Source organism: Nilaparvata lugens, chromosome 7 (genome assembly GCF_014356525.2).
Source record: "Nilaparvata lugens isolate BPH chromosome 7, ASM1435652v1, whole genome shotgun sequence".
In the NCBI taxonomy this organism is placed as follows: Eukaryota; Metazoa; Arthropoda; class Insecta; order Hemiptera; family Delphacidae; genus Nilaparvata; species Nilaparvata lugens.
In genome coordinates, this window is record NC_052510.1 from 17156478 (window position 1) to 17179426 (window position 22949).

Sequence of the window (22949 nt, forward strand, 5' to 3'; positions counted from 1 at the left end):
TTTCAACGAAAAATAATTTTATTCAAACAATTAAATTTGCAAATGATTATAGCATTTTTATGTATACAAATAGTGTTTTTTTCAACTAAGGCAAGCATCGTCGGAGCTCGCCAATTCTCATGATTTTAATATTGTAGTACATATTATAGTACTACTACATTATAGTGCGACAAACCATTATGATTACTTATTCTCTGACTCAGCCTTTGCCTTTTTAGCCTCATTCTGCTTGATCCTGTAGTCTGAAAGAGCTGCTTTGATAGCATCCTCCGCCAGCACTGAAAAAATATAACAAATTCAACATTTTCAAATAATTAATGATTAAGGGAATCTTATCAAGTTTCAATTTTAAACTGCGTCTGCTGATAACTGGCGAAAATGATATCTTTTATATAAATTATTTGTCAAAATATGCTGCAGTCATACAGATATGATAAATAAAGACACATGCAATTAATTGTCTTCAGTCTTAGAAATGGGCTTCATTACGAATTCCCTCCTGTAAAGCTCTTGGGCTTCCATCTTGATAGGAAACTTTCTTGGAGGAAGCATATACAGAGTATCTACTGCAGGTTAAACAGAGTCCTGCTTCTTCTGAGGAGTGTGAAGAGCTGTGTTCCTGAGGCATATGCGTTCTTCTACAGTGTGATGTCATAATTATGGCATCACACTCTGGGGTGCAGCTGCTGAGGTGAGGGCGGTCTTGCTGCTACAAAAAAGACTGTGAGAATTCTGTGTGGTGTTGGATACCTAGCCCTTTGTAGGCCACTCTTTGTTAGGCAGCGTATTTTGACTGTGGTTGGCCTCTTCATTTCCAGGTCTGTGATTGGGGCAGTTGGGGAGGTGGGTGTCCTGTCTACAAGGGGTGATGTTCATGGGCATAATACCCGAAATAGGAATAGGCACGACTTCGCGTATTGCAGGCTTGGGAGAACGCAGGTTAGTTCGGCTTATATCGTGGGAAAGATCATCAACAAGCTACCCATTACAGAGGGGACTCTGCCACTGGCAAGCCTGAGGAGAAAGTTGAGGCTGTTCCTTGAGGATCAGCTATTTTATGCGCTGAATGAGTTTATCAGTTGTGAGAGTGCTGCTTTGGAGCGGTATTTTACTTGATGCATGCTCTTGCCTTGAGTGCATGTTTTTCTTTTATTGTTAATGACTTCTATCTGTGACCATCCAATATGGTTCACATTACGGACAGAAACAAAAATGATAATATGTTTTTGTTAGGTTTCATTAACATCAAAGAACTACTACTACATTCAAAACACTGTTAATGGGCAACATGAATAATACGGTATTTGCTCAACAGGTTCATTCAATATGAATGATTCATATGATGATAAATAATTAACAATATTTTCTGCGACGTTCATCAACATAATCAATCCATCAGTTTAATAAAATATTAATGATTTGCATATTCTTAATAACGACGTGAAAATATATTGTTTACAACAAAAAAGGTTAGTGAACAATAACTACACCGAATTCAAAAATTATAGTTTACATTCATCATTTAGAAGAATAATTACACAGTTTCTCAAATTATTAACATTTTCTCACTGTTTGTTCAAGCATCTAAGGGAAACTATGCATTTTACGATGGCAAAAGTATATCGTTTGTTTATTTAATGTTTTTGTAAATAGCACACTGCAAATGGGAGCAGAGACAGAATTTGCGAATGTCGATTCCAATAAATTAGAAAAATTATAAGAAACAGTTCAAAAACGTTGATCCATTCGACCGTCGCTTTCAAATTGTCTATTGTCGATTTTACACATGCTCAATAAATTTAGAATTTTTCCAACTTATCACCTACCCAGCTAAGATCAATTAACAAAATATTCTGCTGACCTTAATATTATTATTAACTTATTTTTATAGCATGATTATGTTGTGAATTATGGCACCTTTTCAATGTCGTATGTACAAGTAGTTGGAATCAGTTCAAAATTATATAAAACCATCTTTCAAATCGACAAGATTTCCAATACCAGTATCCCGCAAAGTACAAGTCAACCTGTTCTTACTTTTTCAGTAAATGTCACGAGATTCAAAGTTTAACAATAAATAAACTTGAAAACTGACTTGGGGGATATATTATTCTTACTTGAGCAATGCAGCTTCACTGGTGGAAGAGATAGTTCCTTAGCAATGTCTGTGTTCTTCAATTTCAATGCTTCATCAATCTGAAAATAAGAAAATCATGAGTTTTAGACATTTATAACATAGAAAAAAGATGACGATCTCAAAAAACATAATACAACATCAATCATAATACGTAGTAAGTAATAAGAAGTGCTCTTGCTGATGAATTGTTTTATATTCGGTATTTTTTATTTTTCATAACTTTATTGCAATTGAATGAGTAAAAGAAATTATTATATTTCCTCTTCTATACTCTTGACATTTTAAATCTTCAATTTTATCTCTTGTGTTTCATTAAGTTTTTCTTTAGTAAGAGCTCATGATCAGACAAGAGAATTATGAACGTCATGTCATCGTACAGTCATTTCAAGTTTTGGAATTATTGTGAATTTACACAAGAAAAACTGAATTTTAGATACAAGGAAATTATTAAAAAAATCTTAATAGAAGAATGAATTTTCAAGTAGAAGTAACTTATTAGGTTGTTCCAAGATCGACAAAAGTGCCTTCTTTATTATTTGTTTTACCAGAAGGTTCGGTTTGTGTTTTTATGATGTGCCCCGTCCCTGGGTAGTCTGATACCCACCTGGAATTGACTACAACTAATAAATAACGCTTATTAGAGATTATTTATTTTTTATAACGCTTATTCCGCCCATGAACTTGAGGTACCTTAAGTATTTACTGATTCTATTGTGATAGAATAATTAAAAAAGGGTACTGGGATTTTTATTTCTATTTAGGCTATACTGATTCTATATTTATATTATGCATATTGACTAGTAAAAATACATCATAGGCTAAATATTTTGATAAATTTTTAGCAAGAGCTTGATTTCATTTCTAAAATAATCAAATTGATTTTTTTTATTTATATGAAATTTTCGCAGCTTTGAAGCAACTCCTCCATGCGTACAGGGAAGCTTTCCTTACATGAGAGTAATAATCATTGTCATTGAAGTGAAATGTATATAATAAGTATTATTATTTTATTATTAGTCTAGATTATTTATTATCATTTCAAGACTGTTGAAAGACGTTTCCATGTGAAGTACGGGGAAAGACAGGGAGATGCTCTGTCGCTCAATCGATTGTGGCTGGTTTGTGGATACGCAGATGATCTGGTCATAATAGCAAGAACTGTGCAAGCACTGAAAGAGAAGCCTTCACGTTATTGGTAAATAATGGTGAGCAAATGGGGCTGAAGATAAATGAGGCCAAAACAAAGTATTTACGAGTGTCACCAGCAGTGGTAAGAGGGTGTGCTAGCAACATGAAAATTGGGCACTACACATTTCAGCAGGTGGACGACTTTGTATACCTAGGAACGCTTGTGGCGAGTAGTGGGAGAGTCACAGCTCAGATAAGTAATCGAATCATGACAGGTAACAGGTCGTTCTATGCTAGTTTAAAATTATTCAAGTCTCGACTATTGTCCAAAGCTAGAAAATGAAATTATATAAGGCATTAGTCAGGCCTGTAGTGTGTTATGGCTCCGAGACTTGGGTACTCACAGCTGGGGACATAGAATGGCTTCGAATCTTTGAAAGAAAGGTTATTAGGAGGATAGTGAGCCCTGTTTACGAAAATGGAATTTGGAGAAGGAGAAAAAATAGCGAAATCGAGCACTTCCTGGGGAGTGAAGACATCGTCCGATTTATTAAAGCTGGCAGAATTAGGTGGATGGGGCACTTGCTGAGAATGGGTGATGAAAGGATTGCCAAATGTATATGGAGGGAAATAATATATAATAGAAGAAGAAGAGGAAGGCCAAGGAATAGATGGACAGATGACGTGGAGCGGGATTTCAGAACGCTTGGAGTTTGAAGCTGGAAAAGGCAGGCACTGGATCGGGAGAGATGGAGAGGCTTTGTGATGGAGGCCAAGGGTTGTAGCGACCTGTAGAGCTAAGGAGTAAGTAAGTTATTTATTATCATTTGTATAGCCTACATAGTTTTTTTAGGCAAAAGAGTTTATTATTATTATTTTATATCTAGAGAATGACAATTATAACTTAGTTTATGGAATGTAGAATACTTACATTCTTGCCCTTGACCCACTCAGTAGCCAGAGAACTCGATGCAATAGCACTTCCACATCCAAATGTCTTGAATTTGGCATCAATGATGGTTCCATCATCATCGACCTTGATCTGCAGCTTCATGACGTCTCCACATGCCGGAGCTCCAACAAGTCCTGTTCCAACATTTTTGTCGGTCTTGTTCAACGAGCCAACATTTCTTGGGTTTTCAAAGTGATCGATTACCTACAAATTAAAACATTAAAACATAAATGAATATTGCATACCCTAACAAGAAATATGAATTTTTAGTTAGGAATTCAGAATTCAAATTATGGCTACGCAATATTTTATTGATACTGACTGAGCTGGTTGCCACGTACGGTACATAGGTTCCCATGTAGGCAATATCAGATGTTTCAAACACAACACAATTTTTCAGCTTCATCTCACTCCAACTCCCTAAACAAGAGTTTTGGGTAAAGATATGATTGACATGCTATTATGTCGGAATAAAATTATCCAGACTATCAAAAAACGTTTAGGAGTCTGGTACAAAGAAAAAAATGTTTAGAAGTCTGATATACTCAAGAGCTAGATATAATAATATATTATTATTGGCCTTTCCAATGTAGCTTATACCTTCTTCTTCATCCACCATCCACACTTGTAGGATCGATGGCGTCATTGTCACAATAAAAGTAAAAAACAACAAAAACACTAATTTATCATAAAGTGGAAGGACTCGAAGTGCACTTGGGAATGTGCATCTTCTCATTCATCATTCTGATATTAACTTTGGAAAAAATTGCAAAAAAGTCTGAGACTGTGCTAAACCGGATGTCCTGGGACTGAAAGTGTAAGTTGGGCTGCAGAATCATATAAAACACGCTATATACAGCCATATTGGTTGATATTTTAAAAAAATCTACCCTGCGATTGTTAGTAATAAATAGATAGATATTACTGAATCATTCTGCTGGTGATCGACTGATAGTTTCACATCTGAATAAGCAAATCATTATAAATTAAAAAATGTGTTACGAATCTATCAATTCCCCAACACATCGTAGTTTTGTCTGATGCTAATTATAATCACAGGTAGACCTACAAATATATTTATAATAAAATATCACACAGCTTGGCAACAATATTGAGTTCAAAAAACTCGATTGTTAATATGTACGGTAGGAGGAGAGTTCAACTGGTTAGAGTTTCGTCTCTAGGTGCAATTCCTTAGCGGCGTTACGAGACGCGTAATTATAAGCAGGGGTCTTGAGACGCGTGGTAAGAAGTTAGAGCCATTACAGCTAGAGCACATTATCTATGAATTTATTAGATTCGATGATTCATTAGAAATAAATTGTTTAAAGCAAACACTTTTAATATTCATCTGTCGCCGTAATGTTCATACAAAAAAAAAAAAACACAATCAGTCATCGAATCTAATAAATTTATAGTTAATGTGCTCTAGCCGCGACGGCTCTAATCACGCGTCTCAAGACGCCGCTTAGGAATTGCTTAGTTTAATTAGACACCAACAATATGGGCGTCTTGCGCGCTGAATTTGTTTCACGCTAGTTTTCAGGATGCATGGTCACTCATGGGGAGCGACCATGATTTGCAGTATTAGTTTGCAAATTGATGCTTCTGAACAGGAATAGCTGTTTAAATAACCCAAAGAAGACATACGTCTCAAGAGCACTTTTCAAGAGAATAGAATAGAATGACTACCTTTATTTTTTTAGAGGGCGCAGTTATCTTACACTTGACAGACGTTATACAACTTATATTTTAGATGTAATTAATATTTCCATATGACATCAAAAAATAACAGCAAAAGTTATAACATTGTGAACTGAACTGACTAAATCTGTTTAAAGTGAGAAAGATTACATTAAATTTATAAAAGCTTTGTTTTCTAAAAAGATTGTGTCTGTTTTCAAGGTTGTTACTTGTCAAGTGGATGTTTTGATCATTATAGCTTACAAGTTTGCAAATAAGTTAATTAATAAAAGTATATACTAAGATGAAAAGAATAATAGTACAAAATTCAATAACTATTTTGGGGAAAATACTTGTCAACCTAATAAAAGTTTTGATTGAAAACTGTGGTTGATTTTAATAAAATTTTAAGATTAGACATCAAAAAGAATAAACTTACTTTTTCATGATAAGATAAAGCAGGAACACTCGCTGAACGAGCAGCAAGCAAATTCTCTGATATATTGCGTGTGACAGCTCGTAGAAGAGCCATTCTTGTTGAATTAAATAAAAATAACGATAAATTTTCTTATTAGTATATGTTGTGTAACAATGTAAACACAATATCCTCAATCACCTTCACTTCCAATAATGAAAATTGAAAGAAGTAAGGTTAGAATCTGCGACTGCCTCACAAATCGGTTCTATTAATGCTAATTCCATTTTTAATTTATTTTGTAATAATTATCATGTATTATCGAATGATGATACTCTTTACATCAATATGTTTTAATATTATAATTAGGTATTTTTGACTCAAAAACTTTAAAACTAGCTAAAATCAACATTGGCTAATATTAATTACTAAATAATTTCCCCTCTATAACTATTATTGTCTATGCTCAACAGAAATCGCGCTGGCGCAGAATAATATGATTATCGTCATCATCATCACTTTTTATTTCATTTCGTGATCGTCTTTCGTAAACGGAAAGTGCGTTGAAAAATGTAATAGCCTACTGTTGAAATTACAGTAAGGTTAGACACGGTTTTATTGTCTTGGACAGTGAAAAAAAAATCAATTCAAACCGGTGACCCAATAATTTTTCAAAATGGTAACAGAACACACTATATTTTATGGAATAATCATCTTCATGTGGATGGAAACGATATGGGGTCTTTATTTGTCCCTTCGTCAGGTATGTTATAATCTTACTCGTTATCCTTCCATGTTTCTAAAAATTGAAATGTTATAATAAAAATAAGTATTCATTAACAATATTTAATAAATTGATGAAGGTTTACAGAAACTAGAATTGCAGTATTATTGGTCTTTGGGGTACATTACGAGCATTAAAATCGTGTGTAGTTTGATGACTGGGAGAGAATAAATATTTCATTCAATTCGTCAATTACATACTACAGATCATGACTGTATAAACAAAGTTTACTAAAACTTAATTTACCACAATTAAAAAAGTGTTTTTATGTAAGCAAAACAAAAGACATAACGATTGTTTAAATAACTTACACATTGATGGATTATAAAGATATAGGTTATGTAACAATCAGTCTATTGATGATATTTTCAGGTTTATAGCCTACATTTTTGCCTGAGTGTTTGATCACATTGAATGCGTATATGTGCAAGTGCAAGCTTGGTTATGAGAAACAAGTCATAGAAATAGCAATATAGGATAGACTCACACTGTACGCAAGCATGTATTGGTTGCGTTTAGTGCAAGCAGCTGCATGCACGACACTTGTTTGTATGGCTCTTTCGGTCTTTCTAAATTTTGCTTTTTGGCTCGGGGAGTGCGATCTCACTAGGCGTCAAATCTGCAACCATAGAAACCAACCAAAAAAAAAAAACAAAACAATGATCTGACGTGCACATTCAATATGATCACACCCTAAGGGTATTATCACATTCGATGCGTAAGTATATGTGCAAGTGCATAACAAAATCTGGAAAGAGCTATTGGAAGACTCACTCTGAACGCTGGCACTTGCTGGTTGCTTTCAGTGTGAGCAGCTACAGACAAGTTACAACGTGTTTCAATAGCTCTTCCCAGATTTTCTCGGCTCATGCATTATCAGCACTTACGAATCCAATGTAATCTTACCCTCACTATACAATAAATCTTCATGTTATGTTATGGAACTGCTAATAGAAATTTGTTCGGCTGAATTGTAGATACGGTGCGTATACCAACTGTACTGCTACAAGTCAGAGGCCGACACCGTTGACTGCGTTTTAATCATTCACTTCCATCAGAATTCTGAATGCTGGATTGGTCACTCGATATTATTATTATTATTTATCCACTTCCATCGTGAAAAGTGTTTTGTTTGATGAAGTCCACAGTCTCGTTCTATGGTAGATTGGTGAATTTCGATTATTTAATAACCTGACTTGAAAAAGATGAAAGAGAAATAAAAGAACTTTCAACTCAAGTTGAAAGAAAAAACTTAGGTTTATTTATTCCCATTTCTTACAGACCAAAGGGTAGTCCTTCGACTGCTGAGGAACCTGTTAGGAACGTTGAGTATTCTTTATCAACCTTTTTATTGTTTTCAGAGACGAATCTACAAAAAGTCAGTCGAAGTTCCAAGTGAACTAAAGGAAATAGTAAACAAGGAAACTTTTGAAAAAGCCAGAGTCTATGGGTTGGACCGTAATAACTTTTCAATGGTGAAAGAGGTGATCGGAGGAGTGACAACAACGGTAAGTTGAAACCTGGTTCTTCATATTTTATAAGAACATTTAAAAGTTGATTATCCGAGAAATAATATTATATTAGGTAGCCCATAGTATGAGATTATCAATGGTCTACGTATGAATCAGTTCCTTTTGCAGTTATCTATATTATGCTCAATAGTAACATATGGGGCGGAAACCTGGAGTATCACAAACTATGATGCATTTAAGCTCAGAATATTTGAAAGAAAGGTTGTAATAAGAATCTATGGAGGCATTAATGGAATAGGTGAATGGAGGCAGAGGTCAAACCGCGAAATAAACTATATTCTCCAGGTTAGAGACATTGTACGCCTTATCAAATCCCATAGGCTACAATGGATTGGGCATCTAGAAAGAATGACTGAGAAGAGAATGCCCAAAAATGTATAAGTGTAGATATTGGAGGGAAGAAGGCCAATTAATCGTAGACGGATATGTGATGGTCAGAAGTTGGAAACAGCTAAGACAGGTGCCTATTTGGTGTGGAGGCAGATAGTTGATTTGGCTAAAGCTCACTCTGAGCTGTAATACCGAAAAAAGAAGAAGATAATATCATGCTCAAATGCTCCAGTATCAATCAAGTTATTACTAAGAAAAACTATAAGTAGCCTATTGTATAAACTTGGGTTATTCTTGAGCTTGTTGTATATTATTTATTTTAATTTTATTAATGTTGAACTTTATCCTGCAAATGTCGGTAGAATATTCAAGAATTTTTCGTTATTTTTCAGGGACTCCTAATGCTGGATGGTCTCTTCTACTTCTGGGTTCTTAGTGGTTCTATGTTGACCTCTATGAATCTCGAGAAAGGAGAAATTCTGCAAAGTGCTGCCTTCATACTCATTATGAATACTTTCAATTTCATCATGTCGATACCTTTCAACATCTACGATATTTTCTTTCTGGAAGAAAAGCATGGATTCAACAAACAAGTGAGTGACTACCATCACTTTCTGATCTTAATTGTCCTACTGTATTGGTGAATCCTGAAAAATTATTCACATTTATTAACTCATTTGTACAGTAAGCAGTTATCATTAAAGTGTGTGATGTTGAGACAGGAAAAACCGACTTACCCTTCAGTATCAAGTTACTCTCCCGAATTTGGACCTTAATGTTCAAAATAAGATCAAATTATCTCCACTTTTATTTTTCCAAAGACAAGAAATAGCCTACAGCCTCATTACCTAAATTATAATGTAATACAACTCTACTATAACCTACTACCATTTAGCCAACTATAGTAAGTTATGTAACATGCCCATCTAAAGTATCAACATTATAGGCTACAGAGTATGCCACGAAAGGTGTAAAAGCCGCAGACCATAGATTGTAGGCTACATGAAATTTGCAACAAACATTTTCAGTGAAATTTTCTTATATTGACCTTAGTTTTCGACATATATCGATATTTTTGGAAACGTTATCAATAACTAGAATACTATCAAAAAATGTCCTGTAAGGTTTTCTTATATCGACTTTGGTTTAGTTTCCAAAATAGTACAGTATACAGATTTATCGTTGATTTGTTCTTTAGACGTTTTTGATTTTTATGAGCGTTCAAACTGTTTGAAATTTGGCTTTGGTCTCAACGAATGTCCTTTTTCCAACTTTAAGTGGTCAACTAGAAAACTAACAAAAAATGACATTTCTTGTTAGTTTTCCAGTTATTGACTTTTTCAAAAATATCGAAAAATATTTATATTTCGAAAACTAAAATCGATATAAGAAAACTTTACTGGACATTTTTTCTTGCAAATCACATGATCTATGGTCTTCGGCTGCTACACTTTCGAGGGACATCCTTTATAAAAAATTACTATGATATGCTTAATTTGAAATTTCAATAGTGATTGGCTCATTTCATTAACATGGTCATTAGACAATCAACCGTTAATATTCAATTTTTAAAAAAAATCTTAATTGCAGACTATGGGCTTCTTCATCAAGGACAAGATCAAAGGCTACATAGTGACTCACCTGATAGTGTTGCCGTTGACCTGCGGCATAGTGTGGATTGTGAAAGTGGGCGGAGACTACTTCTTCATCTACCTGTGGCTGTTTGCAATTCTGGCCACTCTGTTCCTGCTCACCATCTACCCCGATTACATCGCGCCGCTCTTCGACAAGTACACGCCTCTGCCCGACGGCGAGCTCAAGACCAGAATCGAACAGCTGGCCGCCAGCATTCACTTTCCCCTCTACAAGCTTTATGTCGTTGAAGGTCAGTTTTATCAACAATTCACATTGAAACACTTTTGCAAAACTAATTCCAATGAAACCGTCGTATTTTGTCACTTTACCAGCAGTTTGCATCTAAATCAAGTTTTGTGATAAATGACTACTAAATTTATTATTATTTTTCGTTCTTTTCCATCTAACAATAAATAATTATTATAAACTGATGCTTACAGACTTATGCGCATTTCACTTTTCACCAGCTGATACCATTTCTGTTTTTGTACAGAAACAGTAAAATACGCATATAGTTGACCGAGCGAAGTGAGGTCTAAGATTCAAGGCGACGGTTTTGCATTTATCTTTATGTATTTATGTTTATATCTTCAAATGTTTGTATGGTTATATGTTCCGAATTTACGGCGAAACGCAGCAATAGATTTTCATGAAATTTGACAGGTATGTTCCTTTTTCAATTGTGCGTCGACGTATATAAATACAAGGTTTTTTGAAGTTTTGCATTTTAAGGATAATATATAAGGAAAAGGAGTCCCCTTCAGATGACAATATTACCGTACCGTAAAAGTAAGACTATGGAATTATTCATCATAAATCAGCTGTCGAGTGGATTATTAATTGCATGCAATGACGCATGCAATTGATAACTCAAAGTATTGTCGTATTTTCTCCCGACCTTTCGCTACTTTAAACTCGGTTAGCTTTTGATGATAGTAGTTGTTCACAACAGATTATTAGCATTGTCGATACACCAACCCAAACAGTCATAAAGCCAATTACACCAAACAGTTATACGATAACAATTGGCGAGACAATTGTCCGAGGACAATTATTGACATCACGTGGTTACCAATTGTCCAAGGCCAGTCCAGCTGTGCGAGAAGATGTTTCTACGGGGCTAACTATTGCCACGACAGTTGAAAACATGGCCGAATGCTCGTCGTCTGTTGTGTCCCGTGAGGACTTGAAACGAATGTTAAACCAGCTATGCAAGGAATTTTTTTGAGTTTGGTCATTTGAATATTAAATGTACCGCGAAACGATTTTATTTCAGCTTTCACTTCAGCTGCACCGAAGCCATGAACGTTCATGGCTTCGGCAATTGCCTCGAGTGCAGTTTGTCGCGCATTCTTATCCTTATACAGTAGGCGTAGGGGTTGGCGATCCCATCGCCCAGTAGCCTAGTGCTGCTGCAGACAGCCTCTCCAGAGCCCTTGCTTCCCACCCCTCTTCTTCTTCTTCTTTATGCTCTGGAGCTTTCAATTTCTAGAATGGCACCTTTCCACTGACTTAGCTTTGTGCCATTCTCTTGAGTGCGTAGTTGGTGGGTGGCATGCTTACTGATCACGTACTATATCCTTTTTCTATCCTATCTGGTTTTCCCTGACCAATACCTTTTTCTCTTCGAAAATTGTTTCTATTAATGGGTGAATACCCACGCCAAAGTGGACTGGCAATAACAGCTGCCATTGGGATATCCATAATTTGAGGGTTTTGGTATTTGTTGGATGTTGGCAATGATGCATCAATAAAACGAAATTTTCACTGCAAAAAGTATGTGTAACGCTAGTCCGCCCCCACATGGTGCACCTTGGATAATGCTAAATGGACTAGCACTAGCTGGCGGTCAGACAAACTTTAGTTCTCCTGACCAAACACAACACAACACTACAAATTTGAAATCACATACCAATTTCAAACTCAAAAGTCCTTTTAAGGACTACCAGACAAGAAATCTTGGGCCTTCAGTCCGGATTTGCCATTTGAATGTAGAGAGTATAAGCTATTCTAAAAGTCAATATCTTTCAAAGCGTTTGAGACAAGACAACATTGACCTGGTTGCCATTCAGGAGACACACTGTAGCTCTGAAGATCAGCTGAAAAGAAGAGGTACTGTACCTGGCTATGACCTACTTGGCGCTACATATCATAATGTATATGGAGTTGCAACCTATGTGAGATGCAATATAGACAATGCCACCCTAATCTCCACCTCAACAGACAATGACATCAATGCTGTTGTAGTCAAGATAGGAAATATCACAGTGACTAACATCTACAAACCACCTAACACCCCATGGCCAACTGCAGTGATCCCAATTCAGCCTCACCCTGCAGTTTATTTAGGGGATTTCAATAGTCACCATGAACAGTGGAAGTATAGGGACTGCAATGCAAATGGTGAAGCTGTGGTGGAATGGGCTGAAAGTGGAAATCTTAATCTTGTGTTTGATGCGAAAGATCGGTTCACATTTAAATCTGCAGCTTGGAGGCAGGAATACAATCCAGATCTATGCTTTTCCTCATGTGATAACAAGGGCCAACCACTTCCAATCACCAGACGAGTTCTCTCTGACTTTCCACACAGTCAGCATCGTCCAGTTATCATAGAAATAGGTCACCAGGTCCCACTTGTGACTTCCACACCACATCCAAGATGGAACTTCCAAAAAGCTGACTGGGAAAGGTACTCAAAAGAACTTGATAAATGCCTGGGTTGGATACCTCCTCTAAGTAAAAATTATAAACGATTTGTTGGGGCAGTCATTAGTACAGCTAAAAAGTGCATCCCAAGAGGATATCGCAGAGAATATATTCCAGGCTGGTCCCAGAATAGTGATGAACTTTATCAAACCTTCTTGGAGACGGGTGAGCAAGAGGTCGCAGATGAACTCCTTCATAGTCTTGATGAGGCAAGAAAACATAAATGGATGAATGTGGTTGAGAACATGAACTTCCAAACCTCAAGTCGACAAGCATGGGCTCTTCTAAGGAAATTGGGCAGTGGAGCACCCATGGAAAGACAAAAAGCAGGTGTCTCTGCAAACACAATAGCATCTCACATAGTGGAAACATCCAGAGCACAAGTGGACAGAGAACACTCGACCAAAATAAAACATGAGCTGAGCCAACTTAAGAGACAGGCAACAGAGAGTGAATTCAGTCTACCTTTCACCCCAGAAGAAATCGCATCAGCTCTTAAGCATGTAGCTTCTGGAAAAGCACCAGGATTTGATAGTGTAAACCAAGAATTTCTGGTTAAATGTGGAAAATATGCAAAGGTATGGCTGGCTAAATTCTTCACTGATGTTATGCAAACTGGCAATGTACCCAAAGAGCTGAGGCAGTCAAAGATTATAGCAATTTTGAAACCAGGAAAACCAGCAAACTCAGCAAAAAACTATAGACCAATTGCATTACTGTCGGTGGTGTATAAACTACTGGAGAGGCTAATCTATAATAGAGTATGCCAGAAAATATTTGAAATCATACCTGTTGAGCAGGCTGGGTTCAGACCAAACAGGAGCTGTGTTGATCAAGTTCTATCACTTACAACATGCATTGAAGCTGGTTTCCAGAAGAAACTGAAAACATCTGCTGCCTTTATCGATCTATCAGCAGCTTATGACACTGTTTGGAGAGAAGGTATGATCTATAAGCTCCTAAAAGTGATCAAGTGTAAAATAACAGCTCGTCTTGTGAATAATATGCTGAGTGATAGAACTTTCAAAGTCATCATTGGATCTGATATAAGCTCACAAAGAAAACTTAAGAATGGTCTGCCTCAGGGCTCAGTTCTTGCCCCTCTCTTGTTCAGTCTGTATATTGCTGACATGCCAGAAACCTTGTCTAGAAAACATGGCTATGCTGATGACTGGGCATTATCAACACAGTGTAAATCATTTGAAGAGTCAGAGAAAATTCTTACAGATGACTTGAGAGAGATGGGTAGGTACTTTCGAAGATGGCGTCTCCAACCAAATGCCAGCAAAACAGAAGTTGCATGCTTCCATCTGAACAATAGAGAAGCTAACAGAGAGCTAAGAATTCAATTCGAGAATAGAAGCCTTAAACACAATAAGGTTCCAAAATATTTGGGCGTGATACTTGATAGGACACTTTCATTCAAAGAGCACCTAACAAAGACAGCAGAAAAACTAAAAACCCGAAACAATATTATGCAAAAACTTTGCGGACATCATGGGGAGCTTCAGCATCTACATTACGCTCTACAGCCCTAAGCCTTGTCTTTTCAGCTGCTGAGTACTGTGCTCCAGTCTGGATGAATAGCTCTCATGTTCATAGGGTTGATGTTCAGCTAAATAACTCAATGAGAATGATAGGTGGTGTTCTGAAATCTACCCCTGTGGAATGGCTCCCGGTGTTGAGTCACATCCCACCCCCAAATCTTCGACGCATGAATGCCCTCACTAGAGAGTACAAGAAGATACAGGAAAATCGAAGCCTGCCAATACATGAGGATATACAAGATGCCAATCAGAGCCGTCTGCAATCTCGTAAGCCACCGGTTAGGACGGCAATTACAGCCTTAGATTCAGGTTTCCGTTTAACTGAGGCCTGGCAACAAGCGTGGTCAGCAAAGCAGAACATTGACATCCCATTTGTGGCCAAAAGGCCACCAGGCTTCGATTTGCCTCGTAAAACATGGTCGGCATTGAATAGGGTACGAACTCATCATGGTAGATGTGCCTATCTGATGCATAAGTGGGGGAAGGCTGACTCCCCTTTCTGTGAGTGTGGAGCAGTCCAGACTGTGAGACACATAGTGGAGGAGTGTCCCAGATCAGCATACACGGGTGCACATGAAGATTTCCTGGTGGCTAAACCAGCATCAATAGCCTACTTAAATACCCTGGAAGCATGCCTCTAATTTCCAGGTCAAAAGTGACTAAGATATTTTCATTCGTTTTATATATGAATTTTCTATTGTTTTCTTTTTTTTTCGAATTTTGTGATCATAAATGTGTTGTGTATACTGCCATACGCTAAAAAAAAAATCCTTATACAATTCATTTCTCTGATCCCATAAACATCTTTGATCTTTATAAAGCTCAAGATGTTTAATATATTCTTATCGTCCCCCCATTTAGGTGTCATTTTCCTTGGAACTTTAAAAGACGTCTAACCTAACCTAGAAAACGTCTCACACAATGAAATGTTTTGACTGAACTGGCCAAAAACAAGACAGCGCACTGGCCTACACCGTTCATACGGCGCCGAATGGCGCGACAATTAAGATTCCGAGTGGTGGGGGGGCTCGCTGGGCCCAGCCTGTTGTCCTCAGTTTACTCCCGGAGACAGTTGAATTTCGGGACAGTTGGCAAAACAATTGGCCTGAAGTGTTTATACGAAGACAATAATTTCATGCCGGTCAACTGCCTTATGACAATTGTCTCGCCAATTGTCATCGTATAACTAGGCTTTAGTCGTATCCATACAGATATCTCGCCGACACGGCAGAACAGAATTCACTCTGATGGACTGTATGGTATGGACAGAGAAGACTGTGGTTTATAACTGCGTGAGGTCTACTGTTTATCACAGAACTACGAGTAGCATCAGCTGGTGAAAAGTGAACTGTGCGTGTTCGTGGCACATAAGTCTGTACGCATCTCGAGATTTAATTACAAACACGCACATTCAAGTTTTATTGTGAAGATGTATTTTTCAATAAATGCCACACCTCATGAGGACTACAATAATCCTCCATGAATAGTTTTCAACTAACTCAGTGATTCCAATATTTGATATAAAAATTAATAATGAATTTTCACTTTTCGTAAAAAAGATTGGCAATTGACAATAATTGTATTGAAAATTCCAGCCACATTGAGACTTGTTTAATACTTACTTCATAAAGCTTATGAAGTATCTAAGATAATATTCAAGTATTTCTGTACAATCCAAGCAAATCTCCAATGTCCAATTATTTAGAAACAAGCCTGTGCTTTTTTATATTACATTTTAAGTTACAGTTATCTTAAGTTTAAGTATTACAGTTATCAGTTGGCTCTCGACGAAGTCAGACGCTCGAAATATTGTGCTCGTCTTTATCTGATTTAGCCTGCTATTTTCTGTTAATGAATTAGTTGAGCGAGTCATCTTCAGCCGTATTTGAAACTGATTTAAATTAAATTTACGGGCAATGAATTATTGTAGTGTATTGTTTATTTGGTCGTTTCTCATTTTATTGTTTATTTTACAATACCGTGAAAATGAGTGCTTGTGCGGTTTGTAACTTGCTGGTCGAAAGATCCGATAGGGACAAGCTTGCATGTGTTGAATGTAAGTCTCTCTTCCATAGTAAATGTATTCGTGGAGAAGTGGACAAAGATTTGAGTGCTGTAGAGATTGATATGCTGACAAACAGTTCGTGGAGGTGCAGAAAGTGTTTAGCAAATTTTCGTAAACAGCGTTGCTCTAGCGTAGACCTAACACCTGTGAAAATTTAAATTCGGTTTCCTCTGGGACTACTACTAATAATCCTGCGGATTCGTTAGATAGTGTTTTGAATAAATTCAAAGAGGAGATTCTGGCAGGTCAGAATAAACTTCAAGAATCACTCAATTCTTGTCATGGAAAACTCGATTCCAGCTCAGCGATGTTGGCCAAGCAGGAGGAGTTGATAAAGAATCAGCAAAAAATCATTGAATCATTGCAGGCTGAAAATGGGACACTCAGGAAGAAGTTGAGTGTTGTGACAATGAAGCTGGACGATTTAGAACAGTATGGACGTCGTAATACTGTTGAGCTTCACGGTATTCCTTCGGCTCCTGACGAAGATATAATCGGTCTGGTGGTGAAAACATGTGAGGCCGTCGGCATGCATGTTACAGCTGATGCGATCGACGCCTGTCACCGGCTGCCAGTGAGGGGACCACGCAAAGCGACGCCACCTATCATTGCCAAATTTGTGAGGCGTACTGACACGCATGCAATATTACAGGGTCGGAAAGTGGTAAAGGGTCTTTCTACAAGACATATTGGACTGCAAGGTGAGCAACGACAAATTTATATAAATCTATCATTAACTGCTCAACGTAGAAAGCTCTTTGCTGAAGCTAGGAATCTCCAGAGACAATTTCAATACAAGTATGTTTGGGTGGATAAATCCGGTTCAATAAAAATCAGAGTAGTACCTGATGGACGTATTTTTTCTATTAATTCAGAGGAGGACCTCAAAGCTGTACCTATCACTGCTCAATGCTAGATTACTCTTACTGTGGTTGTTTCTCTCAAAATTTTTGTTCACTTAATTTCTTACTTCATACTGATAAATGTTTGTTATTTTTTGCTCTTCTCTCTCTTTCTCAAACCATTTCATTAGTGACGGTTACTTTTATTTCAATTGTTTATTTACTGTTAAAGCTTAAAATACAGTGTGAGGTTACTTTTATTATTCAATCTTACTCATTTTAGAGTGATCTGATTTTAGATTATTTTTATGAAGTGCTCATTTATTGTTTATTATAGTGAACTTTATGATATGTTGGATGTGCTGTCGAAAATGTTTGGAATCTTAATTTTTCTCACGGAATTTCATTATTCATTTTTTATTCTGAATTACTTTTTATAGCTATATCTAGGTTTGTTTTTTTCACATTGAGCTATGTATTTATTGTATTGAGCTATGATTTGTTTTGTTTCATATTTTATATAAAGGGATGTGATTAATGAGTTGGGTTAAATGTTTTCTCACTCAAGTGGAATCTCATTATATTGTTATATTATTATCTCTATCAGTACTCTTTTTTTTCTCAATACAATAAAGGATGCATAGAAAACATATTCTTGCTGAATGAGGTATCATAATGAACTTTATAATTCACCGGATGTGTTATCGGAAATGTGTAGATTCTTAATTCTTTTCACGTTTCTTTTCCTTCGCTTTTTATTTGATTAAATTTCATTATTTATTTTTTAAAATTACTTTTTATAGTTTTATCAATATTTCTGTTTTTTTTTCTACATAATCAGCTTTGATCATTTTGTACCGTGCCAGATTTTATTTATAGGGATGTGATTAATGAGTTGTGTTTTTTCTCTCTCGAGTCAAATCTATCTACATTGTTATGTGGATTATTACACTTTTTTTTTTCAATACGAATAAGGATGTATAGAAAACATATTTTTGCTAAATGAGATTTTATATACTATGCTTATATGAGTATATTTCACTTTCTGAATAATCAACTCTCAATACTTTTCTGTTTGATATTCCTTCTATCTTATGAGTTGTACAAAATAATTGTTATAGAACTGTACCGTATTCCGATATTCTTATCGGCAGATAAGCTGCCGGTTGGATTGGAAGTAAATCTTTCGTTTTCTGTGAATGGATAGAATCATGTTTATCAAGTTAAATTTAACTTACATCCACGAACGATCAAAGAGTTTTTCAAATGTCCGTTTTATTTTCTATCTAATATAATTTTTGCGGCTGAGGATGGCTGTAATAATATCATACTTATAATATATTTATCTTTCATTTTTATCTTAGTCTTTTTCTGGGGTATCAATACCCATTTATTTATTTATTTATTTTTATTCATCCTATGTCATGCATTTCTTGTTTGTCTGTGTACTACCAGAATGTCAGGGGACTTCGTACTAAGACCTTAAATCTTTATGAATCTCTTTTGATTGCTAATTATGATTTGATAGTTTTGACTGAGACCTGGCTGCATAGCGGCATACTCAGTTGTGAAATTTTTGATGATCGCTACACTGTCTATCGGAGTGATAGGGGAGGGGGTGATGGTCGTCAGAGGGGAGGTGGAGTGCTAATCGCAGTGAGAAAATCATTGCAGTCTGAGCTTTGTAGTGAGCTTTGCGAGAATAATGGAAATTGTTTTGATTCAGTAGGAATTAAACTGAAATTGAACTCAACGTTTTATCATATATCAGCTGTTTATTTGCCACCATCTACAACATCAAATACTTTTCTTACTTACTGTGACTATATTGAATCTCTTAATGGATTACTTAGTAGTAATTTAATGATAATTGGAGATTTTAATTTGCCTGAAATTATCTCTAATACTTATAATCTGTTTTCTGGATCAACTAAAGCAAAAATCCTTAATAGCTTCATGTCATTTTATGATTTAATATCTTATAATTCTGTGCAAAATGAGCTTGATAGAACTTTGGATATTGTGTTGAGTAATTTCCCAGTTAAAGTTATGAAAAGCGATGATCCACTTCTCCCTGAAGATGGTCACCATCCTGCGTTGTGTGTGGAAGCCTCATACTCAGTGATGACGTCAGAGCTCGACTCTAACCGATCACCCGAGTTTAGTTATGACTTTTGCAAGGGGGACTTTCTTGGCCTCTATTGTGGTCTCCGTGACTGCAGTTGGGACTCCGTTTTGAGTTGTGATGATGTTGACTCTGCAGTTAATAGGTTTTATGAAGTACTCGACCATAATTTTGAAAAATTTATTCCAAGGAGGAAAATGAAATTTCCAAACAATAAGTATCCTCCTTGGTTTACGTCTGATATTATATCTGATTTGAAAATTAAAAATAAATGCTCAAGAAAGAGAAGAACTTCACCTTATCACGATGATCTATTTAAATCATTAAGAGCATCTCTAAAAAATAGAATTGCATTGTCTCATCAGGCGTACCTCAATAGAATTCAGAATAGCTTGCGATATGACGTAAAAAACTTCTGGAAATATGTTAATTCGAAAAGGAAAACTTCTTTTGTAGAGTCGACCATGACACTAGACGGTGAGTCCTACTGTGGGGCTGATATTGTAGATGGGTTTTCCAGGTATTTTCAATCTGTTTATGGGGCTGACGCGCCTGATGCACGGATGGAGTTTCCGGAGATGTCTGGGTGCTCATTTCTAGATGGGAGCGTTGGCATGGTTTCTTGTGATGATATCCTATCTGCCATCAATGGGCTGAGGTCGGGCTGCTCTGAGGGTCCTGATGCAATCCCCACTTATATTGTAAAAGGCTGTGCTGCAGTGCTGCTGAAGCCATTAGAATACATTTTCAATTTAGCTCTTAGGTCGGGTAAATTTCCATCGAAATGGAAAATTGCGAGGGTTACTCCTGTTTTTAAAAGTGGAAATAGAAATAATATAAAAAATTACAGACCTATATCAATCTTAAATTGCTTTTCGAAAGTTTTTGAAAAAATTCTTCATTCCATAATTTATGAACAGAGTAAGAAGATTATATCATCAGAACAGCATGGATTTTTGCCTGGTCGCTCCACTGTATCCAATCTCATGATATTCAGTAATGAAGTGTCACAGACTTTGGATCGTGGGGGGCGTACTGATGTTATCTACACAGACTTATCTAAGGCATTTGATACCATAAATCACAGACTTCTGATTAGAAAACTCGAAGTACTGGGATTCAGTAAAAATTTAGTTCATCTTATTCAGAGTTATCTTGAGGCGAGGATTCAATATGTAAAAATTCATCATTTCAATTCAAAATATTTTCAGTGCCCATCAGGCGTACCTCAAGGCTCTAATCTGGGACCACTCCTCTTTATTTTATTCATTAATGACCTTCCATCTGTTATCAACAGCTCTTCCTGTCTCATGTATGCAGATGATGTAAAGTTGTTTAAAGAAATTAAGGATCTAAATGATTACTACAATTTGCAGAGAGATATTGATCATATGTCCAGATGGTGTGATTCAAATGGGTTAAAAATAATGTAGATAAATGCAAATTCATGAGTCTCACCCGGCAATCCGCTCCTCACAATAATATATATTCTATAAGTGGTATCCCTTTGGAAAGGGTGGAATTGTTCAAGGACCTGGGGGTGGTATTTAGCTATGACCTCTCTTTCAACTCACATGTTGAGTACACAGTTAATAGAGCCAATCAGCAGATGGGATTCATCTTGAGGACTTGCTCGCCCTTCAGTGATGTAGAGCCTTTGATACTTCTATATAAGTCAATTGTGAGAAGCCTGTTAGAATATGCATGTGAAATTTGGAATCCATATTATAATGAACAGATTTATCTACTGGAACGTTTACAGAACAAATTTTTGAGATGCATTTATTACAGAAAACATAATATCTTTTGTCCTTTTGATTATCCTTCCAATTCACTTAGAAATGAGTTCGATTTTACTTCTTTGAAAGTAAGACGCGATGTCAAATCACTTATTTTCCTTTATAATTTACTAAATAATAAAATTGATTCATCCCATTTGCTATCAAAAATTAATATATATGTAAATACCATTGCTCGCCGTTCTGGTTTTTCATTTCATATAGCGCGCTCTAGAACCGTAAGTCATTATAACTCTCCTCTAAATAGAGCTCAGAGAATCTTTAATCATTGTTCGGAGCACTTAGACGTCTTCTGGTTCTCCCCCTCCAAATTCCGTAAGATCTCATATAACTTGGTTGGGTAGCATGTGATCTGTCTTTTTGTGATTGATTTTATAAAATTTCTATTATTATTAATTTGATTATTCATTCTTGGTTTTACACAGACATCCTTTCTCTCTTCATTCTTTCTTCTTCTTTTTTTCTCTTTTTATTATTACTTGATTCTATTTTGTTTAATAATTATTCTTATAATCAATTATTATTGTTTACAATTACTTCAATGATTATTTGTATTCTTTCATATTAATTGTATATTTCTTCATTTTTTATCTTCTTGTATTCCAATTGTATAATGTGTTGAAAATATTGTATTGTGTGAAGGAGGCAAAATGGGTTTATCCTGTTGTCTCCATTAATAAAATTATTATTATTATTATTATTATTATTATTTAATGTAGTAAATCTTTCATCCTGGCCAAAATGGCTAACATCATAATAGTGAGGCAGTTGGGTGGTAGGAAAAGGGGAATAAAGCCGCTCGTTTATCAACTGGGAGGTACCGGGTCGATTCCCGGTCTGGGCAAAGTTCAATTCAATTCAATTCAATTTTCATTCAATCCTTGACCAGTCTTTACACTGGATAGATTTCGTCATAGAAATTAAAACATAAACGTTCATAAAATTTACAAAACTATCGAGATGGCATGTCAAAGAGAAAAATAAAACGAGTGATCTTCTCTTCACCCAAGGAATAGAGTGGACGTTTGAGAAGGTTATCTCGAAGCACATTTTTAAATTGTTTATCTTCCAATTCACGAACACACAATGGGAGCCTGTTGAATATTTTGAGGGTGCGAATTGGGAAACTGGTGTGTGATCTGGCCAATCGCAATTGTGGCAGGTCTATACCATCACGTCTTCTAGTAAAATACTCATGAACCTGGCCTCTCACTTGAAATTTATGTAGCTGTTATTTTAGAAACACTAACAAGGTAAGCAGGTACTGAC

General features: G+C 36.1%; 2 protein-coding genes across 2 annotated transcripts in view; one reads left to right on the forward strand and one right to left on the reverse strand.

Annotated features, from left to right (window-relative positions):
- On the reverse strand, nt 1–6863 carry LOC111051824 (iron-sulfur cluster assembly scaffold protein IscU). The gene is made up of 4 exons (XM_022338386.2): nt 6340–6863; nt 4197–4421; nt 2118–2196; nt 1–278 (listed from the first exon to the last, which is right to left on the reverse strand). Exons 1-4 carry the CDS (start codon nt 6430–6432, stop codon nt 184–186), a joined length of 492 nt encoding a protein of 163 aa, XP_022194078.1. The 5' UTR covers nt 6433–6863; the 3' UTR covers nt 1–183.
- LOC120352289 (CAAX prenyl protease 1 homolog) overlaps nt 6809–22949 on the forward strand; it is a 23835-nt gene continuing 7694 nt past the window's right edge. The window contains exons 1-4 of the mRNA XM_039432207.1: nt 6809–7078; nt 8461–8607; nt 9354–9554; nt 10552–10846. Coding sequence (XP_039288141.1) covers nt 6992–7078; nt 8461–8607; nt 9354–9554; nt 10552–10846 — 730 coding nt within the window. The 5' untranslated portion in view covers nt 6809–6991. The remainder of the gene's footprint in view (nt 7079–8460; nt 8608–9353; nt 9555–10551; nt 10847–22949) is intronic.